The sequence below is a fragment of the Carassius carassius genome, chromosome 25 (genome assembly GCF_963082965.1).
Source record: "Carassius carassius chromosome 25, fCarCar2.1, whole genome shotgun sequence".
Taxonomy (NCBI): domain Eukaryota; kingdom Metazoa; phylum Chordata; class Actinopteri; order Cypriniformes; family Cyprinidae; genus Carassius; species Carassius carassius.
Genome location: NC_081779.1, coordinates 12,827,205 through 12,852,351, shown reverse-complemented (window position 1 = coordinate 12,852,351; position 25,147 = coordinate 12,827,205). Strand labels below are relative to the sequence as shown.

The following is a 25,147-nucleotide window of genomic DNA, read 5'->3' as shown; positions in this document are numbered from 1 at the left end:
CACACACACACACACACACACACACACACACACACACACACACACACACACACACACACACACACACACACACACACACACACACACAGGATGACAAACAAATCAGATCCAACACAAATCCATTTAGCATGACTGAATAATCAGGGTGAATGCCATTTTTAATTTGAGGCATATGAAAATAAGGTTTTTATAGCTAAAAGCAGAGTTCAATGGGTTATAACTTTGTGTACCATTGTAGCAGTCATTCAGGCAAGACGGCACAGAAAAATACTGAGCATCTTTCCAAAAAACATGAAATTTCAATTTAAATATGCTGTCTACTCTCAGTTCTATGCAAACACACAACACACATACAGAAGTTTGAGAAAAAAAGTATTGCAGCATGCACAAGAGGGGGATAAATAAATGAAGGGATATCAAAACAGCGTCTTATCCTCCCAGCTAGTGTACAATCAATACTGTGGTGCGTCTTGATACTTTATAAAATCTAGTTTGAAGCTTCTTTCATTCCTTCAACATTTTCTTCAATCTGAGGTTCAAACCAACTCAACCAACCCACTCAGCAAGTGCTGATGCTTTAAAAATGCTTTCACATTTTGACAATCATACACTTTCATTTGAGGAAACAGCAAACAGCTCTTTTGCAACATGTTGTGCGATCTTGTGTGTTAAACCCTCTGCTAACAAACATCAAACGCTCCTGTTTAATTTGCTGGGGTTTTTCTGTAATTCTAAAGCCATGTTACACAAAAACCCAAAATAACATGAGTGTCACAGTTTGAATCGACTAGCCCTAATTAGCAGTAAAGCCATGCTCATATCATCAGCTTCCCTGTGGAGCCGGTATTAGCATGACTTGGAAGAGCCTGGTCTGGAGAACATGATTTATATGCTCTGGGAGTGCTAAACAGAGGACACCACAACAACATATTTAGATGTTACAATATTAATGACAAGTATCAGTGTAGAAGCACTATATCCATAATACAGGTTTCTTCTCTTCTTGGAAAATTTTATATGTAAGGACTGACTGTTCATTATTCCAGTTATTACACAACTACTCTTCCAATAAATACAAATGTGGGCTTTATACAGTATATTGACTTGTTGAAATTATTTTATCTCATCTGCATATTATCTCAAATCTTCTGCTAAAAAAATTGTGTAAAATACAATCAGTACGCCAAGAAGACTAGCACTGCAATATTACAGTATTTCATCTGCGTGTATGATGGCGAATATTAGGAAACATCAAAATGCTGCAACTGATCAATAATAATGTAATTATTAGCACCTAATGCTGGCTTTCTTGGTGGAGAATGTGGGAATAATGGTAACCAGATACCTTCTTGCGAAGCCAATATCAGGACACACAGTACCTAAGGGTGATTACCTAAAGTCGTTGCCAATGCGCTTGCCGTTTTCAGGTTCCCCCGGGTCTGGACAGGAGTTAGAGGCCTGTTTGATTCCTCCTTCGTTTACTGTGAATTCAGAGTTTGCCATTAGACACATACATAGAAATAAACATAATTTTCCTCATTCAAGCCTCATGCAAACGGCTTCACAGAACTGCTGACAATGTACATAACACTTGGGTCACATTCACGTGAACACAGACAAAAACACACAATGCTCACATCATCAAATGATCTGATAACTCTACACGTCCCCACAAATGTGTCTTAGTTCAGTTGTCACTTTGTAAGAGTGTGACTACATCATTGAAAGTAATTGTTAAATCCCAGATCATATTAACAGCTTTTTATGCTAATTTGAGGGTTCACTTTATTACCAGTAGTATTAACAGTAGATTAAACACTATAGAGTGGTTGTCATGGGCCATGTGACTAGACTGAAGGTGAGTAATTTTGATAACTGTCTGTCTGGGGCCGAGAGGACCGTGTCACCTCACATTTTCCAGCCAAGTAAAAGTGACTTCAAATGCAGTCCTTTACATGCACATACGCACATGTAGATGTGTGATGAAATTAATGCACAATTATAATTTCATTTAACCAAGCAGTTAAAATATGCTGATTAGTGCAAAGAGAGGTCTAAACATAATGCAGAAGTGCTCACTATCATCAGCATGCATACAAACACAGCACTGTAAAATTAAAATGACCCCCACTGAATTTACTTTTTATGCACCCTGAACTATTAATGAAGCTAAAATGAATCTACATTGCAAATGCAGAGTTTTACAATTCAATTTTTTTTATAGGTTTTTGTTGTTGTTGTATCAATTTTATTAGTTGCACATATCACTATGTTCTTAAGTGGATGTGTTTGCATTTGTTCAAATGTCCCCAAAATCTTTTGATCCTTAAAATAATCTAATGAGGAACAGTGGCTTCCTCTAATTTCTGGTTTACTTATTCAGACTTGTAGACACCTGCCGGATATTTCATTCCTTTAAGTGAGGCTCAAGATGTTCTGGTCTTTCCATAAATGGCTTGTGATTGAATGATTGAAGTGTGGTCAAGACACAGGGTGAGGAATTCACTAAGACTCAAGGATGACTACTGATGGTGTACTTTATTTCCACAGGCTGTTCTTGTTGTTTTAACGCCAATTTACTAATTTATGCAAATGTAGGGAAAAAAGACTTAATTTAAATAATCGTGATGCAGGTTTTTTTTTTAGTTAACAGTGCTGCAACTGTTTAGTGAATTTATCCCACAGGTCAAAGGTAATGACTAACATTAAATGTCGTATAAATGCACAACACAAAATAAAGTGGAAAGACAAGACAATATTACATTATTCATGAGTTTGCTAGTTTTAAACATGATCATTGTGTGATTCAGAGGAAAAAGAACAAGAAAAAGATGAGGAAAAAGAAGTACAGGAAGAAAAACTAATAGAATGTTATTGGTTATCTCACCAAGCAATTTGAAAATTAGCCCCATTTGTAGCGGCAATTCACTCTGAAGCTGTTAGAACGTCAACTCAAACATTATGAAACTTCTATGTACTTTTCTGTCAGTCTCCTCAACCCATTTTTCCTCCAAGTATCCATTTTCGTGCTTTGTACAGATTCAATCTGGCTTCTTCATTAACTATTAAAGGTTCTGCAAAGGTGCAATGGGAAAATGGAGCATATGCAAATGTCATACCAATACAAAGGTTGATTCTGTCAAAGAATGCGTGAAACTGTGACTAACATCAAAAGCGACAGATTGTCAAAATGCGATTTTCCTGTATTTTGCAGAGCTTTGAATATTGATATACTCAGCCCACACTGTGACTAGGTTAATTACCATTTTTATTCATGCTATTAATCCATGCTTACTATTTCAAATCAACTCCCACTATACCTGGCAATTGACATGCAAGTTTATGGACTTTTATAAAAATTTTAGATAGTCGATATGAATTTTTTTTAGGAAGTCTCACAGTGTGGCATTATATATAATTTGATATTATGAATTTTATGTGGCAAAATTTATCCAGTGATGCTTTCAGATTATTTCAATTTTCAAATTATTTCTAAAAAACGAATAAAACATAGTGCCTATAATGTCTAATTGCCTGCTCCAAAATTGGTTAACCCAGGAATCAGACAAGAAAACAGCTTGACTTGCCAGAGTTTAAATTGAATGGAAACCTCCAGGATGTGATGAATGTGGACTCATATTGATGGTGACAACAGCTAACAAATAACAAATAACAAAAACTACACATGACGAAATTAACATGTTGTGTTTTAAGACAGACGAAAACAGACAGTTTGTGATGAATGTCTGTAATATGTGAGATGGCGTTAATATTATCACTCAACCTATCTCTCTGTCTATCCTTTCATTTCCTCATTCACTAGTCAACTTATCAGTCCAATCATCCATCCAATCATGCCTTTGAAAATGGCCACAAACAAACAAATCATTTTTTTTTTTTGCATGTTTGATTCAAAATAAGCCTACATAATGAAACATTCAGGAAAACATCACTGAGTGTGGGAGTAGTGTGAATGTGTTATAAAAAGCCATTGCTAAATACTGTATATCTGCACACGTGCAAGGTGTATAGACATGCGTGGGATTTAATTTACATTTTCTTGCTTGTGAAGCTAACACACACTTTGATACTTTGAGCCCCACAAGTGCACTGGATTTTACTATGAAAACGGACACAAAATTAGATTTTCTTCTAATTCTGAAAAAGCAATTACATAAAAGCATTCAGCTTTTTTGTTGAATCCCAGTCAGCTGAGGTGACAATTCATTTTATTAAACATAATAAAGTTTAGTTCATGTCGCTAATGTAAATAAAGAAAATTACAAAAGTGCTGAAAACATTATCATATGATCATTACATTTGGGTGCCCGTACAAAAATTACGATATTTATGCTCAACACAAATCCTAACTCTAACCTTGAAGCATCTGATATTTTAAGAAACAAATAAAGATATTATTTGCATTCAGTCATTTTTTGGAGAATATGCATGGCCAACAACATATTTATAGAATTAGTTACCTTACCTCAAATTTGGCACTGCTTTTAGATGTGAGCTATTATCCTGATGATAATAATAATTATAAAAAAAACCCCCACTAAAATCTGATTAAAATGCCCAAATACAAGCTATCAAGTCTTTGTAGAAAGATAACTCTTTCACTTACCTCGCCTCCCTCATAAAAATGCCTCTTATTTTCAGTGTCAATTAGTCATGATTTCTGCAGAATTTGATTGAATTTGTGACCAGTTATGGTCTGATGTAATTCCTCTACCTTCAGTGATGGAATTTGCTGAAACCTCATCATTGTAAAGTAGCTACAACTGAACATAATGATCTCTCTAGGAACTGAAAAGTGCTAAAAGTTAGCATTATACAGCTGCAGTGTACTTTTAAAGCTACAGCACACGATTTTGAAAACAGCTTTACTGCAGATAAAAGTGTACTGATGTACTTGTAATTACAACTCTAAAACTGTTGTTAAGAGACATTCTCTAATATTTCATTCATCAAAACACATTTGCTTGAAAACAGCAGCATTTTCTTGAAGAAAATGAAGAAAACTAATATGGACCCAACTGGCTCTGTGAAAAAAAAAAAAAAAACATGTTGAGGTCAGGGGACTGTCTTGGTGTTTAACTTGCTGTTTTCTTCTAATGGGCTCTGAGCTAAAGCATCATGTTGCTGTTTTCACCATCCATCAGCCTGGGAGAATTTAGGCCTTCCTGCTAAAAGTTGAGGGTTATTTTAGTGCGCTTCTTTAGAATCATCCCTCTGCTATGTTTAGAAAAGTTGCCTTTTTTTTCCTTCTCCTCACATTCAAGGCCAGTGGAGTATGAAACCCGCAGGGCCTTTAGAGCTCAATCAACAGCCAGAGAAGCAGAACTCTCTGTGAGACCTGTTATTCTCATTCCCTCAAACTTACCCTCTGTCTCTCTTTCTCTGCATCCCCCTAATTCACACAGACAAACACATACCCACCCACACACACTTGATGAAACACTCTCGACACTGTATCTCACACTTTCAAGCACAAAAAAATTTATAAATTCAAAACACACACATCCCTAGCTAAACTGTCTTTACTCTGTGATAGGAACTGACTGGTAAATTAAAAAATGACACTGTCAGAATCACATCCTTTATCTTGCGCAGGATAAAGCATATTCTACATAATCTTATGAATATGAATGTGTAATTCTGATTAAATACTTATGAGCATATCGCATAGACATTTCTATTGTTAATTTATTCACATGTGGCCAATGCACAAACAAATCACAAATAAAACATAGCTTTATATAAATACTCAATGCTTTTCAATTTACATAATCACAGTAACTTGAAATATCGCTACATAACAACAGAGAAAGCATAAAAGGTCAACGATTGCTCAGTCGACTGTAAGCATTTAATCTTAATTCTATCAACTGCATGATGTCATGGAACACCAGCATTTCTGAACACATTTTGTTCCTAACAGGAAATTCTTTAGGCTTCAGGCTTATTTGCTTTCTAACACTATAGATTCTGAATGCAACAAGGCAAGTTGCATTAACAATGAAACAAGATGGGCTCTTTTTCAGAAGCACATATTTAAAACATATTCCAAAAGCATTAGAGGGGAGTCACTAGCTGTTCTATTTGGCTTCTCTTGTCTCCACTTGACATGTAAGCAGTACAACTAAAATACACAGTTCAATTTAAGGTCATGTTGCTCGGGATCTATGAACAACACAGTGCCAGAAGCACTTTAAACCATTACACCCATCTCTATAAAGTCTAACAAAACACCCTCAACCTGAAGGTGTTTTTGACAATATGCTATAAATATAGAGTGTGTGTATCTTTAGTATAACAATACCATAGCAATACATACAAAGCTAAACTATACAGAAAGCGATTTTACACATTTAAGAATATTATTTGCCTGTATTTTGGAAAAGTGCTAAAAAAGCTAAAAGGCCACACCACTTCAAATTCCCTCAACAGCAATAAAAGTAAAAAGCTAATTTCACACACAGAATGGAAAAGGACTGAAATTATGGAAGGGTTGCTTACAGTGCATTATTCACAACAATATGCAAGTTACAAGAAAAATAATGGTATAGTGAATATTTCCCGTGTTTGACAGCTGCAATCTAGCTTGATAACTTTCACAATGGGTGCTAGATCAGAAACCGCATGGTGCAAACATTGCTCACTGTGTTGTGTTGTTGACGGACGGAGAGACTGCTGGTTTGGAAATGGCAAGGAAGATTGGTCATGCAAGCAATATCAGCAGATAACGATCCCCAAATAAAGCAATAAAAATGAACCTAAATCGAAAACACATGGCACACTCTGACAACACAAATACATTCAAAGGGAAAATAAGAAGAGCACAAGCAAACCAAATAATAAAAGAGTCAATTAAAACAAACATGACGCTGTTGAAGATCATTGCAGGTTTTTAAATATTTGGTCAATGAGAGACATGCTCTTGTAGTTTATCTCAAGCTGAAGTGACTGTTGCTGCATATCTACAGCTAATTTGCAATGCTGGACTGTCTTTCAGGGGAAAAAAGTGCATTCTAACTAGAACAAACTTCCCTTCAATATTTTACAGTGTAAATTGATATGTTCATAATGAATTTAAGGGCAGAGGGTTTAAAAAAAAATGTTGTGAACTATGCTCGCAAATGTCTGATGTCTGTTACGTAACTCATAAGGTTAAAGATTTTCTATACAGAAAAAAATCCATAATTTAGAAGACAACCTCTTAGACCAAAGGCCATAGAAACAAATCTTTGTTTTCGAAAGTAAAATGAAGAGAAGCTAGCCGGATGTTGATATAAAAATGATAGGAATTTACGATGCATAAAAAGAGCACAGATTCCACAAGCCACAAGGTCACTCCCTCATTATGGTGTACAAATCACAATTTTACGGTAAACTGCCGTTCATGCTTTCGAGGAAATAGCTCTCAGTGGGGGGTTAAATTAAATCGCCTGGAAACTTCTGCTTGTGAGATATTTGTGGGAACTGTAATTCATCCGTGATTTCGCAGATAAATGCTTATCAGCGCAAGTTGATCTTGCAATGATCTTACAGTCAATGTTTGCTGTAATCGACTCCAAACGAGTAACACAGATTTACCATAAAATAGTAACAAAGGGTAGACTCACAGATAGAAAACTTGTTGCTGTTGTCTTTGCCAGGGAATAATTTTACTCCTCTAGATTTGAAATCTACAGACCTTTTCACTAGTTAAAGGGGAAAAATTGAAACAAAAAAACTAAATCATGAAATCAGGTAAAATAGGTTTTAAATAAACTTGTAAGCACTGAAAAATAAACCATCATCAAGCACATGAGAGAAAAGAGCAGAAAAGTATAGCAGTGTGAACAATTTCCAAAGTGCTCTGCAAACAGAAAATATGGGCATGTGTTGAATAAAAGGCAAGGGCATAAAATGAAAAAGTGAGGAAAAAAATTAATAAAGGAGTGGAGGGACGGGACTTCTGTTCAGTTGTCAACCTTGACAGGGGGAAGATTTCAGTATGATCTGCATGTCTACACCACTTGATGTGAAGCAGACTTTGTTTAATGCCTGTGTGAAGTATTTTGGGCCACAAACGTCTACCAAGGTATTCCTACGGGAGGAAAGTGGCTGTTTGACATGCATGCAGACAAATGGCACAGTCCTTAGGGCTAATCCAGACAAGCATGTAGCCCTGCATGTCAAAGGTCAAACAGAAGTCTCGTTTGGAATATAAAAGCTCATAATGATGATGAGGATGATGATGACAATAACTAGTCCATTCTGAATATTTGAAAACATTGTGGAAAATGCTTTACTTGCATTAATGCTTCTTTTCCCCTTTGTAAATAGTGCATGTCATTAGCCTAATAAATGCATAATGAATGCAAAGCAACAAACAATTCCTGGTCATCACATTAGTTATGGGAAGACCGACCTGAAAATGAACCCTGGCTTTGCCATCAGATGAAGTGATGTGACAGTCACTAGAACTCAGTAACAGCCAGGTTAAACAGATGAACATTAAAGATTCTATAATTTGTTTTGTATGAACGAATGTATGAAATTAGTGTGATTTTTCTGTCACTTAATTAGTCTTCTGTCAGTTTAATGTGTAATCATTTGAACACATTGAGCTGTAAGCAAACAATAGCTTTAATTTATAATTTTATTTTATTTTATTTTTTTAAACCACATCTGTGAAATTATTGGCAATGGGATTTATACATTTTCATAGAAAACAACTGTTTCCCCCATAATAAAGATGTAAATGTTTGTCTCTCAACTGAAATGGATGACACAGGGAAAGGAGAACATTTTGGGGTTCTAAACTTTGTAAATCCATAATCTAGTTGTGTTAATCTGAGATGTAGTATTACTGTACAGAGCCATGCAAATGCATACTCAACAATGGCTCTACGTCCTATGGAGATACAATACATTACTCTTTAGAAGGAATAAATAATCCTTTTTTTTCTTAAAGAGGGGCCTAAATTTGGCAGTTCAGGCAACCTTTGAATATGAATGAAATACAGTGTTTGCCCACCCTTACATAACATTTTACCAAACAAAGTTCCAACATTCGTAACTTGAAATTCTTCAAAAGTCTTTTATGGGTCCATAAGCTTCCCAAATACCACTTTCAAAGCTAGCAAAGGAAGAAGCAGTGATTTTATAAAAAATCTAAACACTTGATACATCACCTAAGTCCAATGCCAATAGATTTCTTTCAAAACAACAACAAAATAATAAATAAATAAAACATATTGATTGACTGATTGATAATTTTTGAAACAGGGTATATAAATTCTTATGTGTAAAAAGTCAGAAGTAGCAAATGGAAATCATGTATTATACACACTCTGAAGCAAAACTTCACAGATAGTTATGATACAACTGATCCTGATAAATTAACATGCTCTGAGTTTAAAATGGCAAATCCTGCTTCCTGAGATGTATCATTATTTCAAAGTATACTTACAAAGAATTAAATAAATAAATAAATTATCTGGGTACAATACAATTTAGACAGTATTTGAGGCATAGTGTTTCTAGACACATAATATAATTGACTCAATCCATATTTTTGTAAAAAGATATAATAAAAAAACAAACACACACACACACACACTCAATCAAATCACAGCACTGCACCCTTTACAACACAAGTACAAGTAAACCAACATTCCAAATGGTTGAAAATCAATAATACAAAGCTTGTGTTTTTGTTTAAGACTTGCATGAATGATTCTGTAAAAACATGTTTATTATTTGAGCTATAGTTACCAAAACCACCAGTTTAGAGGTGCTAATAAGGTGGATGGGAGCGAGTTGAAATTATTTTCTGAGGAAATCAACATTATGCCAGAATTAAAACGTACAGACCCAGAGCATTACTTTAAAGTCACCCTTTCGTATTTCCTGAAGTTGACATGTTTAAACCGTTTTTATATATGCACCCCCCCTCCCCTTTTATTAAACCAAATGCACATATATCTGGAGGAAGCTGTTTAAGAATGATAGGTGATTATAACACACCTACAATATTCAGCTGAAAATGGAATCATTCTATCAACTCCTAATGGAACCTCACTTTCATTTCTGAGCACCCATTATCCACCCACTGGTTCAGCCCATCACCATGTATAAATAAAAACCAATGAAAAACTGATTTAGAAAAGCCTTCAACATGAACCCATTTAGTATTCATTTGAATATGCTATTGACATAGACACACCTAGATCTATTGTTGCTTTCGTCAAAGAAAATTATGACTTAATATTGTCGTCAACGAACCTTTATCAAATATTCTTTTTCCTGTCTCTCTTCAAGGGCTGCATCAGATCGCACTGCACAGACATAACCGACGTCACTTCCTCAAGCCCCACTCATGGCATTTTTTAGAAAACGACAATTTGGTTTCGTCTATACACCTAAGTACTTATACTATATTGACTGGGTTAAATAGCATTGCATTACTAAAAAGAGACTAAAATAAAATTTTAATTGACTAAAACTAGACTAAATGTCATCAGTTTTCATCGACTAAAACCAGACAAAAATAGTCATGGATAATTCTGACTAAAATAAGTTTAAAATGCTCAGACTTTTAGTTGACTGAAACTTGACTAGACTAAAAAGAGTATGAATGCGACTAAAACTAATAAAAATTAAATGACAGCTTCACACAAAGACTAGACTAAAACTCAAATTAAAACAGGCAGCTATTAGCTATGGCTAATTGCCATAATAGTTAATTTTTTCTACCATAAGGAAACTAATTTAACTTTAAACTACAGCTACGATAACGAAGCTGTGGCACATCATCCCATTAACACTGCCGGGATGTTCTATCATTATAAACTTGAGTGGAAACACTGACATAAAATCATATTACATGTGATTAATTAGAAATTTTGGCAGGTACACATCAGAATTATGGTGATGGAGACATTTCTGTTTTGAAAACGAAAGCCATTTTTCACTGGCTATTATCCCAAATGATGTTTCAGCATGTCTTTCATTCACTTACGTCACTTTAGACATCTCAAGTAATTTGCTTATCGCTCCCCAAGTATCGCAAATGGAGAAAAATGTTGTACGCCATCAATAAAACTAAGATCAGACTATTAACAATAAACACACCAGGCAACACATCACAACACAAACTCATTCATTACAATTCCAAACCAATAGCATGGATGCAACATCAGCAATCTGTATTGGCAAATGCACATATGTATGCTAAATACAGTATATTCTAATGCACTGTAAAATAGGCTGTTCTGCATCCCTTCTACCCCAAATATGCATCTATATAGGCAATAAAGACCAAGCTTTCTGAAATTACCATCTATTACCTTTCAAACCAAACTTTCCTCAAATTCTTTATTGCACGGAACTGACATTTCCTCTTCAGGAACTCGAGCTGCGTCGAAAATGCTTTGGGGAACGCTTTTAGCGTGGGCGACTCTGAATTTCATATCTAATCTGTTTTATAGAAGAGTGTGACGTCACGGGCGGGGTGACGTAAGTGACCAGGAAGCTATAAAGGCACGAGCCGCACAGCTGGCTTCAGCTTTGCGTATTTCAGCAAGCGCTCTGTGTGTGCATGTCATCCTGTCTTGTCAGTCTTATTTATTGTTGTTTGTCACTATTAGCTCCTCAAAGAGTAAGCAATAGTCAAAGAGCATAGCTAAGACGAGACATCTGAAAGGCGAATCCAGATCGCGTTTCAGATTGTGTGTTCATCATGAGTGGGAATACACGGTCTGTGCGTGGTCTGCCTGGGATCAAGGCATGCTGTTCCGGCTCTTGAGGGAGCCGACTGCCTGCACTGGTACAAGCCAGTGTGGACGCTTCGATCCCGGAGGACTTTCTCGAGGGGGAGTCTTCGCCAGCGTTCCTCGCGTTGTCGGTCCCGCTTTCGCCGAGGCGGAGCGGCACCTGCACTCGCTGGGTTCGCAGATAAGATCTGCTGGAGGGTATGGAGACGGGCGCGTCCCTATCTCCTACCTCACCCGCCAGATCTGCCCGATCTCCGGGTTCGGAAGGCCGATTGTTGCAATCCTTCCCCCCGAGTGACGGCTGTGACGCACCGCCTTTTTTTCTCAGAGGAGATTGAAACGGAGGGCATCGATGAGCTTGCTGTTGCACAAACATAAGCTGCGTAAACATCAGTTGCACAGACAAACAGTTACACAAGCATCAGTTTCACAAGCATATAATGCCTAACTGTATAACGAGCAACATTAATGAGGAGCGCAGCTCACGCAGTCAGCTCTCGGGAAAAAATAAGGGGGCTGACTGTGCTTCTCGCATATCTAAGGATGGGGCTCTGACGGCTCTGACTATCTCCACCCGTATTCCCTAGATTTAGAGTTCATTCTCGAGGTTCGGAAGCACGCGCAGCGGTTCCTTCCCCCTCTGTGAACTCGCAGCTGCAGCTACTTATCTCCGAGAAGATTAATATTTTTTGTGTGACTAAGCGGCCCGTGTGTTGCCGAGGCAACGTGTGTATTACATCATTTTCAGTTTTGATGTGAATCTTACCAAAACCAGACATCTTTACATGTCTGATTGGTTAACTGCATTAATTCTGAGGAATTAAATTCAGTATCTATCTGACTATGAGAAGTTAGATATGAATTATACCAACAAGGCAGACCGTGTTTACTAGTCTGATTGTTTCTTTGCATTAAATTCTGAGGAATATAATGACATTTATCTCACTCTGAGAAATTATATATACTGGAGGGGCTGCTGGGCGGGAGCAGAAGTTTCGGTCTCGACTGCAGAAGGCGGCCCCTACTGTGGTAGAGCGGCGTACACCGCATTACACGGTGCCCGTCTTGCCTCAGCGCCCTCTGGGGGCCGGTCTGCCAACCCTGCCAGAGTTCCAGGGCGCAGCGGCCTCCAGCGAGCAATATTCTCAGTATTTTCCACCCGCGTGCGTTGCGGAGCTGAGATGCTCGCCGCCCCTTCGGGGCCTCTTACACCAGAGGTCAGTCTCGAGAGACTGATTCCCTTAGTAGATTATTAGCAGCATGGAAACTACTGCCAAATGTATCTCAATGGGTCCTGCATACAGTAGATAAAGGCTACCATATTCAGTTCGGCTCTGCACCGCCGAGATTCAACAGGGTCATTCCGATAGTCGGCCCCAGGCAGGGTCTGGTTATGGAACAGGAAGTGAAAACCCTATTAGAGAAGGAGGCCATCGAGGTGGTCCCTCCTCAAGACAGGGAGTCCGGGTTCTACAGCCGGTATTTCATAATTCCAAAGAAGGATGGGGGGTTGCGTCTGATTATAGACTTGAGGGTCTTAAATCGTTCAGTTATGAGATCGAAGTTCAAAATGCTCACGATCAAGCATGTTGTAGCTCAGATCAGGTCCGAGGACTGGTTTGTCACAATAGATCTCAAAGATGCATACTTCCACATATCCATCCTTCCACAACACAGGAAGTTTCTGAGGTTCGCTTTCGGGGGCGAAGCTTACCAATATCGAGGACTTCCCTTCGGCCTTGCACTCTCACCCCGCATGTTCACAAAATGTGTAGATGCGGCTCTGGTTCCCCTGCGCATGCAGGGCATCCGCATTCTTCACTATATCGATGATTGGTTGATTTTAGCTCAGTTAGAGCAGGTTGCAGCTCGGCATCGAGATGTTGTTCTCACACATATGGGGGAGCTGGGTTTGAGACTGAACGCCAAGAAGAGTGTACTTTCTCCTGTTCAGAGAACCACCTATCTAGGCGTAGTATGGGATTCGACCGCGATGCAGGCACGATTGTCCCCTGCTCGTATCGAGTCGATCCTCAACTCAGTCGAGAGAGTCAGAGAAGGCCAGCCACTCACTGTCAAACAATTTCAAAGATTGTTGGGTCTGATGGCAGCTGCGTCCAACGTGATACCTCTTGGCCTGCTGTACATGAGACCCTTACAGTGGTGGCTCAAGACCAAGGGATTTTCCCCAAGGGGCAATCCACTTCGCACTATCAAGGTCACGCGGCGCTGCCTCCGTGCCTTAGACATGTGGAAGAAACCTTGGTTCTTGAATAAGGGCCCGGTGCTGGGTGCTCCTTGTCGCCGTGTAATACTAGCGACGGATGCATCCCTCACTGACTGGGGTGCAGTCATGAGTGGCCACCCTGCCCATGGTCTGTGGAGCAGTCGCCATCTGACATGGCATATCAATTGTCTAGAAGTGCTAGCAGTTTATCGTGCACTGAAGCACTTCCTCCCAGACCTAAGGGACCACCATGTGTTAGTGCGCACCGACAACACATCGGTGGTCTCTTACATCAACCACCAGGGAGGTCTGCTTTCGCGCCCCTTGCACAAGCTGGCGCACCAGATCCTTGTGTGGTCCCAGAGCAAACTACTCTCATTAAGAGCAGCATAAATTCCTGGGAAACTAAATAAGGGAGCAGACATACAGTCGAGGCAGGGGCCGAGGACTATGGAATGGAGGCTTCACCCCGAGGTGGTGAAGCAGATATGGAGAGTTTTTGGCAGGGCTCAAGTAGACCTTTTTGCGACTCAAGAGACATCTCAATGTCCCCTTTGGTTCTCTCTAGTTCATCCAGCTCCTCTGGGACTGGACGCTATGGTACAGACCTGGCCGAGGCTTTTCCTTTCCCCCTATTGCTCTGCTCCCGGGACTTCTGGCGAGAGTACGCCGGGACGGGGTCCATCTGTTATTATTAGCCCCGTTCTGGCCGGGCCGAGTATGGTTCGCAGAACTGGTCTCACTCCTCGACGGCTCTCCATGGGAGATACCGGTCAGGACAGACCTACTCTCACAGGCGCAGGGCACGATAATTCACCCTCGCCCAGAGTTGTGGAAGCTGTGGGTGTGGCCCCTGAGGGGGCACAACTATTAGCAGCTGGTCTCTGAACCGAGGTTGTTGAGACCCTCCTCCAATCCAGAGCTCCCTCAACGAGGAAACTGTACGCCCTGAGGTGGAAACTCTTCACCTCATGGTGCAGAGACCGCCAGCTAGACCCAGCAACAGTTCAGTTCTGGAATGCCTTGTTCTGCCCAGTTGGTACAGTTCTGGAGTTTCTACAGGCCAGGCTCTCTGCAGGGTTGACCCACTCCACGCTGAAGGTTTACGTGGCAGCCATTGCGGCCTACCACGCCCTTCTCAATGTCCAGTCTTTGGGAAGACACCCCTTAGTTACATGTTTCCTCCGCGATGCGCTGAGGCTGAGACCTTCAGTACGGTCCCGTGTTCCCCCCTGGGACTTGGGTGTGGTGTTAGAGGCTCTTTGCAAATCTCCATTCAAACAGATTCAAGATATCTCAGACAGACATCTGACTCTTAAAACCGCCTTTCTGTTGGCCATTACCTCTCTGAGGAGAGTAGGAGATTTACAGGCCCTCTCAGTGGCCCCTACATATCTTAATTTTGCACCTGGCTTGACCAAAGTGTTCACATACCCTCGAGTGGGATATGTTCCTAAGGTGCCCTCTATCACACCACAACCTGTAGTGCTGCAGGCCTTCTGTCCTCCTCCCTTTCGGGAGCCCAACTAAGAGAAGCTAAATTGTGTGTGTCCAGCTCGAGCGCTGGATGCATACGTCCACAGAGCTGCCCTGTGGAGAAAAACGGACCAATTGCTTGTATGCTGCGGTCCCCCCAAGAGGGGTTTTCCTGCTTCTAAGCAGACTATTAGTCGTTGGATAGTTGAGACTATCAACGCCACTTTGAGTCCTCTGGTCATCCCCCGCTGTCGGGAGTCAAGGCTCACTCTACATGGGGTATGGCGGCCTCCAAGGCCTTTCTAGCAGGTCCATGCTGGACATCTGCAATGCAATAGAAGGCCCACGCCGTGGTCCACACCTTCTACTTTTTCCAGGTTCTATGGCTTAGACATGCCAGTCACTCCAGGCACTTTAGTCCTCTCGTCCTAAGCTGTGCTCTTCGGATACACACTAGGCAGGGGTTTGGTAGTCTGGCAGCGTATGTAACCCTAGTTCCTCGAGGGAAAGAGACGCTGCGTCTCGAGGCCATACCCCCGGCACCCCTGCCGGCGCTTGCTGGTACTCGAAGCTGAACTCGTGCCTTTATAGCTTCCTGGACGCTTACGTGACCCCGCCTGTGACGTCACATTCTTCTATAAGACAGATTAGATATGATATTCAGAGTCGCTCAAGCTAAACGCGTTCCCCAAAGCGTTTTGGACGCAGTGTCTCATTCCCTCGACGAACTAGGGTTACATACGTAACCTAGAGACGTTTACATTTATACTAAGTCATTTAACATTTTCCTGAGTCTCCACATGTGTGACAAAGGCATTTCAACACCTATTCAGACTAAGAGAGCTTCTCAAACTCTAATTAATTTAAAAATCAAGCAGCTGTCAGCAGCTAACCAAGGTCAACATATTCATGGTTCTTTGGAAATGAATGCTCCACTGAGCTACACGTGATGTGATGGGTACAAATCAAATCTTCAAATGCCCATTGCAAGGAACTGATTAACTCAAACCCAAATACTTGTGATGGGTTCGAAGGTCTGCTGTCACAAACATTTGTTTTTCTTGTTAACGTACTTGCGGTGAATGTACAGTAGGTGCAGACTTTCACATTCACCTGTTTGTTTCTATTAAAGTTAAGCAAAGATTTCAAAACCCAAATAACAAGCTACAGTACTTTCAAACTGCTTTGCCTTTTTTATTTTATATGTACATTGGCTCTTTCAGGTATCTTTGATGCCACCACATCTCTTTGCTGAGTCCCTTGGCAACCTATCCCCATGTCCATTTAGTCAAGGATAGATTACAGTAATTGTTTTCCGCCCTGGATGTCAGATTATTAGCTGGACCAAAGTTGAGCATGGATCCTGTGCACCATTTGTTATCGGATAGGAAATAGTGATACTATCATATTTCCCTGCCCATAAAACTGACCTTCTTACTGTCAGGCATGTGAGGGCAACATTACATAACATCTCAGTTATGGCTATTCCAGCAACAGGGCCATATTTAATTGTAATATTCTTACAGTTAAATGCAAAATACAGTTCGTTGACCCACTTGATTGTGCTTTTCATTAAACAGCTGTCTGTAATATAAACGTTAGGATAAATGATTAACAAAGCAGAAGTATAATAATATTTGTGGAATATTTATGCTTTCTGGCCATTACTTCATCTGAAAGCCTTCCTGAGTGAATTCTGACATAACTCTTTGATAAATCTCCTCTACTGAGACCAAGCATGCTAGTCTTGTCTAGAAGTAATGGCAACACTAAGAGCCATTAGAGTTGCGGATATATTTTTCTCCTGGGAATGTTTACCCTTTAATACACCCCTATGGACTCAGACGCTTATCAAATCTGTGCGTTATCAGTGAATAGTGGATGGCATTTTCTTTAATGAATAATTTCTTCTGTAGATTGAGGGTGGATGGTGGTTTAGGGTTGATGGTAGTTTGGGGTGGTTGTGGTGGTGTGTGTGTGTGTGGGGGGGGGTTTTCTAATATCAGCTATGGCCTGCGAATGAACTTACTGAACCCTGCAAGCACAACACTCAATCACAATAAAATGTATATTTCAGTTCTTGTATTAACAGTTACTAAACTCATTTGAGTAAGCGAGAGGAAAACTGTAAATGACCTACGAGGTGAGATAAATACTGCTTATGTTCTTAGATTGAGCAGTTTAATGAGCCATTGTTGCTCAGGGGTAACTTTGGGTGTTATTTCTGCTTCTGTGAATAATCTATACAACAAAAAAACCCTTCTGTGCCCTTAGGTTGCTTATATACAAGTAAACATTTATAAACACAGCTGACCAGTAAAGAAAATACTAGCTTGTGCTTTTGTTGATCCATTGCCACTTTTGACAATAACATGTTGGCTATGACAACCATATCATCGATCTGCCCAGAGAATTACATGTAAGAGATGATCCATTAAATTATGATGATATAAATATAAATTATTAACCACTCTACAGCCAAAGCACATTTTTATTTTCTCTCCTTAATATCATTCATATCATCTGATTTTCCTGCTGTTCTTCTAAATGATTCTGTTTAGAGAACCTCTTAATGCTTATTTAGCTTGGTTATCAATTAGACTCCAAAGTTCCTTTATCCAAAATGATTGATTTCAGGAAATTTTTTCCCACTTAGCAACAGCTCACCTATCTTTATAGCAGAAATGAAAGGTAAATTCTGTTCTAAAAAATATTGATACTGCCGTTTATTTGCATGGACTGTTTTCACTGGTTTTATTCACTGTATTTTTCAGTGCAGAAGTAAACCAATTCCTGTGAATGTTCATGATGTTTAGGTAGGTAAACAACAAAAATAATAACCAGGTGAAGTAAACAGTGAAACAACTTTGTGCAAGAACCTGTTTATAATTATGACAATAAATTAAAATAATACAAGAAATTCTAATTCGTATTCAAGCTAAATTGTTTCTAATCATTTTATGAACAAAAGTCAGTGCAATGGTTTATCTTCCAAATCTTTCGATTCTTCTTTATTTTTAATGCAATTTTGCTTCTTTAGTATTTATTTAGATATCTGTGCATATATTTATGTATGCATTTTTTTTTTTTTTTTACTAAATGCTAGTTACAAATTAAAATGATTTTTCCAGTGTATACTACAAAGCCATAATTAGAATGTTTGAGGAATATCAACATAGTGTTGTTTTGCTTGCCCTGTACAGATGGTGATGGGCAGTTTGGCACTGAAATATTCAGTATGAGGTTCTGGGATTCCAAAATTGAGACAATGGTGTGTGTTTCTACCACATGTCAACTTGTTTTTGCCTAAAGCCCAGGCACAGATCCAAAAGACACTGAAGTGAGAGTTTGTGTCTGAAATTTATTATTTTAGACCTAGCGTTACTCAGTCAAGACACTTCGATATTTCAACAACTTTGGCCTCCTTATCAGATTAATTTCACATTTTCAATTCTCCAATTCAAAAGGCTACATTGCTGAGAAGACCATAACATAATGTTCCACTTGTCTGACACATTTAAAGTGCCCAACTTAAGCACATCAGGCAGTATTGTGGAGCATTGTCTTCATTACAGACTGTTTGCTGGAGTTTCTGTGACACTAATGGCATTAAGGAAATTCCTATGAGGAATTGTGTTTGACATAGACCGCACAGAGTGCAGCCAAATGATTACTCCCTCAGGCCAACTGTGTGAATCTAGTATGAACATGCATCCACAATCTTACGACCAGTTTAAATGGATTGTGGCAGGAGTGACCATCAAAGGAGGACTTTATTAAATGTGGCATCCACTCCAGGGAAGGCATGATAGAGGACCTGTGGCTAAATACGGATTTCAAATTCTACTGCTAACTGACCTACTCTTAAAAGTGAGCAAGAAGTGTTGCAAAGTGCTTGTTGTGTCATCAAAAGATTAAGTTTGGTAGAAGAACTTATAGGCGTTATGAAAGCTCCCTTAGCTTTTTGCCAACATCTTTGCCCTAGTTTACATTACTTATTTTAGATTATTCTTCATTTTCATGCTCACCTCTAAACGACTTAGGCTTAAAGGAGAAATTTGCTTTGCAAATTTGACACCACTACCATCTGTACATGCAAACTACTGTGTTTTTATGTAGTTGCTTTGGGGTTTGAATGATGTCTTACTCTTAACACAATAAGGCATTTCATTCTTGCACGATGCACTCACGTTCTTGGTGCACACAGAAACAAGCTGCTGCTCCCTCCGTACAGGCACAAAAAAGAAGAAAAAAAAAACCTTAAGAGAACCTAGATGACAATACACTTTTCATTATAACCGTTCTCTTAAAGGCTAATTCACTGGCAGACATTAACCAGTACGTTCTCGGACATTCCAGACATGACAAATGTCAAGATGTTCATTCACCAAAAACAAGCGCAACCAATGCCAACAGAGGCAGATGGGCTAATACATCCATCTGCCAAAACCTGACGGATGTGTCTGTTGCCGTTGGTCGGTGTCTGTCGGCCTTAAGAAATTTCTTTCACTTTTTTCATGTTTTATTTATTTAAACAATCTAAGTGAATATATTACATGATATGCCCATAAACTGCACATACATATCAATATTTGATAAAATATTATTTGAAACATCTGAAATCCCCCAAATAAAGAGAATTACATGGTCATAAATAGACAAGGACTGTGGCTTTAGAACAAAATTCGAAATCAAAGAACTGGCTACCTTTCAATCCATAAGTGTAAATTTGAATTAAAATGGCCACAACCCCGCAGGAAGGTTAAATAAAACTTAAAACAGAATGAAAGGAATAGGACATTTTCTTAATTGTACTTCAAAGAAATTCAACACATTCTGAGAAATTGAGTTTTCCGTCCTGGTCCACAAAAGTTAATTTATTAAATACGATGAAATGTAGAAATTACATTTATTATGGGTGGAATTTTATAAAAAACAATATTGCATGTTATAGACATTTCATTTCTATCTATCTAATGTTGTATGGACCTGTTTTAGGGCCATTAAACCTCCAAACTTGAATGCTTTTTTAAACACATTTGTACAGACATGGTGTTTTATCCAGATTTTATGTACAATAATAAAGTATGTGCTGTCCTAACAAAGGCTCACCATGGTTACAATCCCCCGCCCCCAGGTCTGATAACAAAGGAAGTACCTCTACCTGCTAGTCATTAACATACGAAAGTCCTTCACACCTCACAGCAATTACTCCTCACTGCTAGCTCTGAGGATTCCTATTACCTTTCACAGATTCCAGTATACATCCACATGGTCATATTTCAGGAATTTTAGGTTTGTATGTTACCTTTCCAAGCACTCTGCCTCATAAATTTGGCAAACCTAAAGTTTAGCTGGGATTTCCCATTCCATGTTTGTCTGGATTCAGCTCTTTTCATGCAGTGACTGTAGAATTATTTTTTTTTTGGATTAACGAATCTGGGCTTCAAAATTTTTTTATGAGTTTCTGTTAGTTATATATTTTTGAAGATACTATAGACCTCCCACACACCCAATTTCGCCAAGTTACTGTACTCTGACTCATTATTTCAAATTTAATTATTTAATCAGTTCAGCTCCTGGTGCCCCATTGAGAGTTTGATTACATTTTATGAATGAAAGACCTTTACTAGCCAGCTTTAGCATGCCTTCCAGGTAGCACCACCAAGCCTTTACGGGTGATCCAGAAAACCGCAGCATGTCTGGACTTCAATCAGCCGAAGAAGAGCCATGTCATACACTTTCCACTCGCTGCTTGTTGCCGCTAGCATCAAATTCTCAAGACATAAAGAATTTCAGCATAAAGAATTTACATTCCCTTTTTTTCCCTGCGGTGAATGAATAAAAAAATCCTGGTGGAACCATCACAATGCAGCACAAGGTCACTTTCAAACACTTCACACTCACTATCACTGCCAACCTTTATCAGAGCAATCAATTCCAATCTTCAGAAATCATCTGAAGACACCTCTCCTGGAGCATGTGACTAATTAATGACCAAAAATAAATCAAATAAAATATAGGAGAACCTAAATATAAAACACAAAACAAATATTTTTCAAAAAATAAAAGCAAAACAGGATGTAATTGTTCCTCATTTACACCTCGTTTAACCAACTTTTCTCTTAAAATAGAAGTTTACTTCCAGAATAAAACATTTCCTGATAAAATGATTTACTTTACCCCCATGAGTCCTGATTTACTTTACCCCCATGTCATCCAAGATGTTTGTGTCTTTCTTTTCTTCAGCTGCAAAGAAATTAAGCTTTTTGAGGAAAACATTCCAGGATTTACTTCATACTGCTGCTGCTGGACTGAGTTTCTCAGATGTAGATCCGGGTTGTCTGTGTATACTGAAGCCAAACAGCCCCTGCCAATAACAGCTTTATTTTCTGCAGATGAGCATTTCCATCAACTGGCATCTTGAACCAGCAACAGCTGGTTAATGTGTATAAGAGTGGAGCGGGCTGAAATGGAATGGGCTTCCATTTTGATGGCATCTCTTTCAGATGAATCAGTGTGCTAAATTGGATTTTGCTGGGCTGTGTCCTGAAGCGCAGTGCAGATGTTGCTTTTTGAACACGATCACTTGTGCTGGAGATGCAGTGAGTACCTGCTATTTCACAGTCAAAACTCATGCCAGCTCAATTCAATGCAGCAAGCTTCTAATCAGCACTCTTGGATCTTACACAAATTAAACAAATCCAATCCTATAGACCAAGTTCTGCTCACATTTTCAATTATCCAAGATGATTGCATGGCTAGTTAAAGGAAAGGACATAGAGATAGACTGATCTGACAAAAGTCTCTAAAGTTACACAAAGCCCTTCTATGGAAGTACATTTTCAGCAAGGGATAAAAATGTAAATGTGATAATTGCCAAAGTCAGAGAAGATGCCAACTCTGAATTCATAATTGCAAGATAAAAATTCAGAATTCTGGCTTTTCCTCACTATTCCGAGTTTACATCTCGCAATTATTTGTCTGCCACAGATTAAAAAAAATTCAACAATAATTGCAAATTTATATCCCACAATTCGGACTTTTCTTTTCAGAATGATGAGTTTATATATTGCAATTCTGACTTTTTTTTTGAATTGCTAGAAAAAGGTGAGAATTGTGATATCATTTAATTATCTTTTTTTATTCCTATGGCAGAAACTAGTTTTCATACAAAAATCACATGCAAATGAGGTTTGATTTTACTTGAGGCTCAGAAAAGAATCCAAAAGACCCAGTAAAGACATACTATATGAATTTCCATATAAACAATCATTATACAACACTTCAATAAGATAAGAGCACAGATATGTAAGGGTTGGCAAACAATTTCATATTTCACTCCAGACCTCTACAGAACAGCTTCCAGTGAATGGCTATATAGATACTGGAATTGGGTTTATGGTAAATGTGTGTAAGTAGTTCAAAAACACAGTATGCAGCCAAGCACATGAGAAAATTATGGCTATGGATGACCTGTTAAAGAATAAAACTTAAAAAAGTGGCTTGCTTTTCACCATTCTTTCTTTTAACTCCCCACCATTTTATTTCAATTGAGCAACCATTTTTTATGAGAGAAGCAAAAAGATAGCTACTTCCAAAAAAGACAAAACAGGATTTGTTGTTGAAATATGAGTTAGTTTGGAGAAACAGCACAAAACAAATCAACCGAAAAAGGAAAGAGGCATTCAAGCATTGGCAAACAAAAACAACACTCTGAATGTTGAAAATTATTGCAAAAAGAGCCATGTGAGCTGAAGTCAATGAAAATCAACACAGTTTTAAATGATCTTTCTCATGCTTGCATTAATTGGATATCTGCAACAAACTGATAATTGATATAAAAAATGTGTTTAACTTAAAAAGTTTTTCCTCCTTTTATGCAACAGAAATACTCAAATCAAAGATAATTAATCATGTAATTAATTATCTATAGAGGACAATTAAATAGACTTTCACTTACAGTGTTCACAAGAGCAATACTAGCAAAGGAAACCATGCATTTGCAATGACAAAGCAAGTGGTTTACCTTGATAATGGGCGCTGAAGCCTTTGTATCGATGGTTGCTGTCAGTAACAAAGTGTAACCTCAGCCAGTTCTTGTTGCTAACAACAGGAGATGGGACATTCATTCCGGATAGCCTGTAAAACATGAAGGAAAGCTCTTTACATTGGTTACGGAACGTCACCTATTAACAGCGACTAGAACAAAACATTTATAATAAAATAGCATCTGTCTAGATGGGCTGTAAAACTCACATTTTGTAGAAAAACAATGATAGATAACACTGTCAAAATGAGTTTAAATGATCACTCTATTTAGGCCATGAAAGTAGATGTTTGGATAGCCAATATTTTATCTTCTGAAATATAAAACTTTCTGAGAGCTCATAATATACTACCAAGGTCACTGATCTAATATACTGACATTTTGAAGCATGGCACTTGGGACATTTAACAGAGTGCAATCACCTTAACACTTAGTCCACACCTTAGTCGGGCCAGATATGACCAGAAGGTTCCCTGGACACTTTTGAGGGGCAGTGCACACAAACGGAACATTTTGACAAGTAAAAAACATTATTGTGTGTCTGTGTGTGCGCGTGCTGTGGCATGAATCAGCGTGGTGCTGCAACAGTGGACAGAGGTCATTGTAACCCCAACCATCCACCCATCAAAATGCTCTATCTTCATCCTACATCTGTCTCACTTTATTGATGACTAACTGGAGATGTCATTAAAGGACATGGCCACATGAATCACACTTTAATGGCCTTCACAGGCTGGAGCAGAGCCATATCATTACCATATCTTTCTGTCTCTCTCTTTCACATCCACATGCACTAGTTCTATTAACTAGTTTATTCCATATTTGAAATTGTCAGACCTGTCGTTGAATAAAGATATGAAAGCATAAAAATAAAGATAATGAGAAGATCAACACTAAGCATCTTACTTAATACATATTTCACCACGTACTAATATCTAAAAAATTAATCTTTCCAATTAAATCATATATTTGGAATACTATCTCTTTATTACAACAGTTGATTGCGGCATCATTATTCTTTTACTTACTATGTTCCAAAATATATGCAAGATGTGTTTTTTTTTTTTCATTGTATCATTTTTTTCACTGCAATTTCCAAATTACTACATGTCCCAGAGGAGCCCTACAAGATGGCAGAGGAAATTAAATTCATCCTGTTGAAATAAATATTTAGATTCAGACTACAAAAAACAAAGATTCATGGTGGATGGTTAGCATGGTGGAAATATATTGTTAAATATATTTACAACATTATAAATGCATTCATTTTTAATACTGAACCTGCTACTGAATCCTAGTTCTGTAAAAATGTCTTGCATTTTTTAGTTTTATTCAGTGAATAAAATGCATTATTCAGCATTCATATGACTCAAATGATGGTGAAGGTCACAAAAAAACTTCTTTAAAATTCTTGTCTGCGTCATGCAAATTAATTAGAAAAGCAGCCCATCCACGCCCTTGCAACTGGGCCCCCCATTGCTACATTGAAAGTATTGAAACCTCAGCTAGAATGTGAGCTAAAACTCCCTCAGATGTCTTTAGATGACTAAGAAACACACCAAATGTAGCATTTTAGTAATGGTATTTTATATCAGCTCACTACTGAAAAGAAAAACAGCTTTGTTC

The 25,147-nt window shown here is 38.5% G+C and overlaps 1 protein-coding gene across 5 annotated transcripts in view; it reads right to left on the bottom strand.

Annotated features, from left to right (window-relative positions):
• The window catches only part of LOC132104209 (CUB and sushi domain-containing protein 3-like), a 435,094-nt gene that overhangs the window by 194,980 nt on the left and 214,967 nt on the right, over positions 1-25,147 (bottom strand). For 3 of the 5 annotated variants that reach the window (XM_059509502.1, XM_059509503.1, XM_059509505.1), the window contains exons 6-8: positions 23,501-23,613; positions 7,629-7,706; positions 1,394-1,481 (exon numbers count right to left, since the gene is read on the bottom strand). In XM_059509502.1, the coding sequence (XP_059365485.1) occupies positions 1,394-1,481; positions 7,629-7,706; positions 23,501-23,613 (279 nt within the window). The remainder of the gene's footprint in view (positions 1-1,393; positions 1,482-7,628; positions 7,707-23,500; positions 23,614-25,147) is intronic. The other 2 variants (XM_059509504.1, XM_059509506.1) reach the window with 1 other exon arrangement.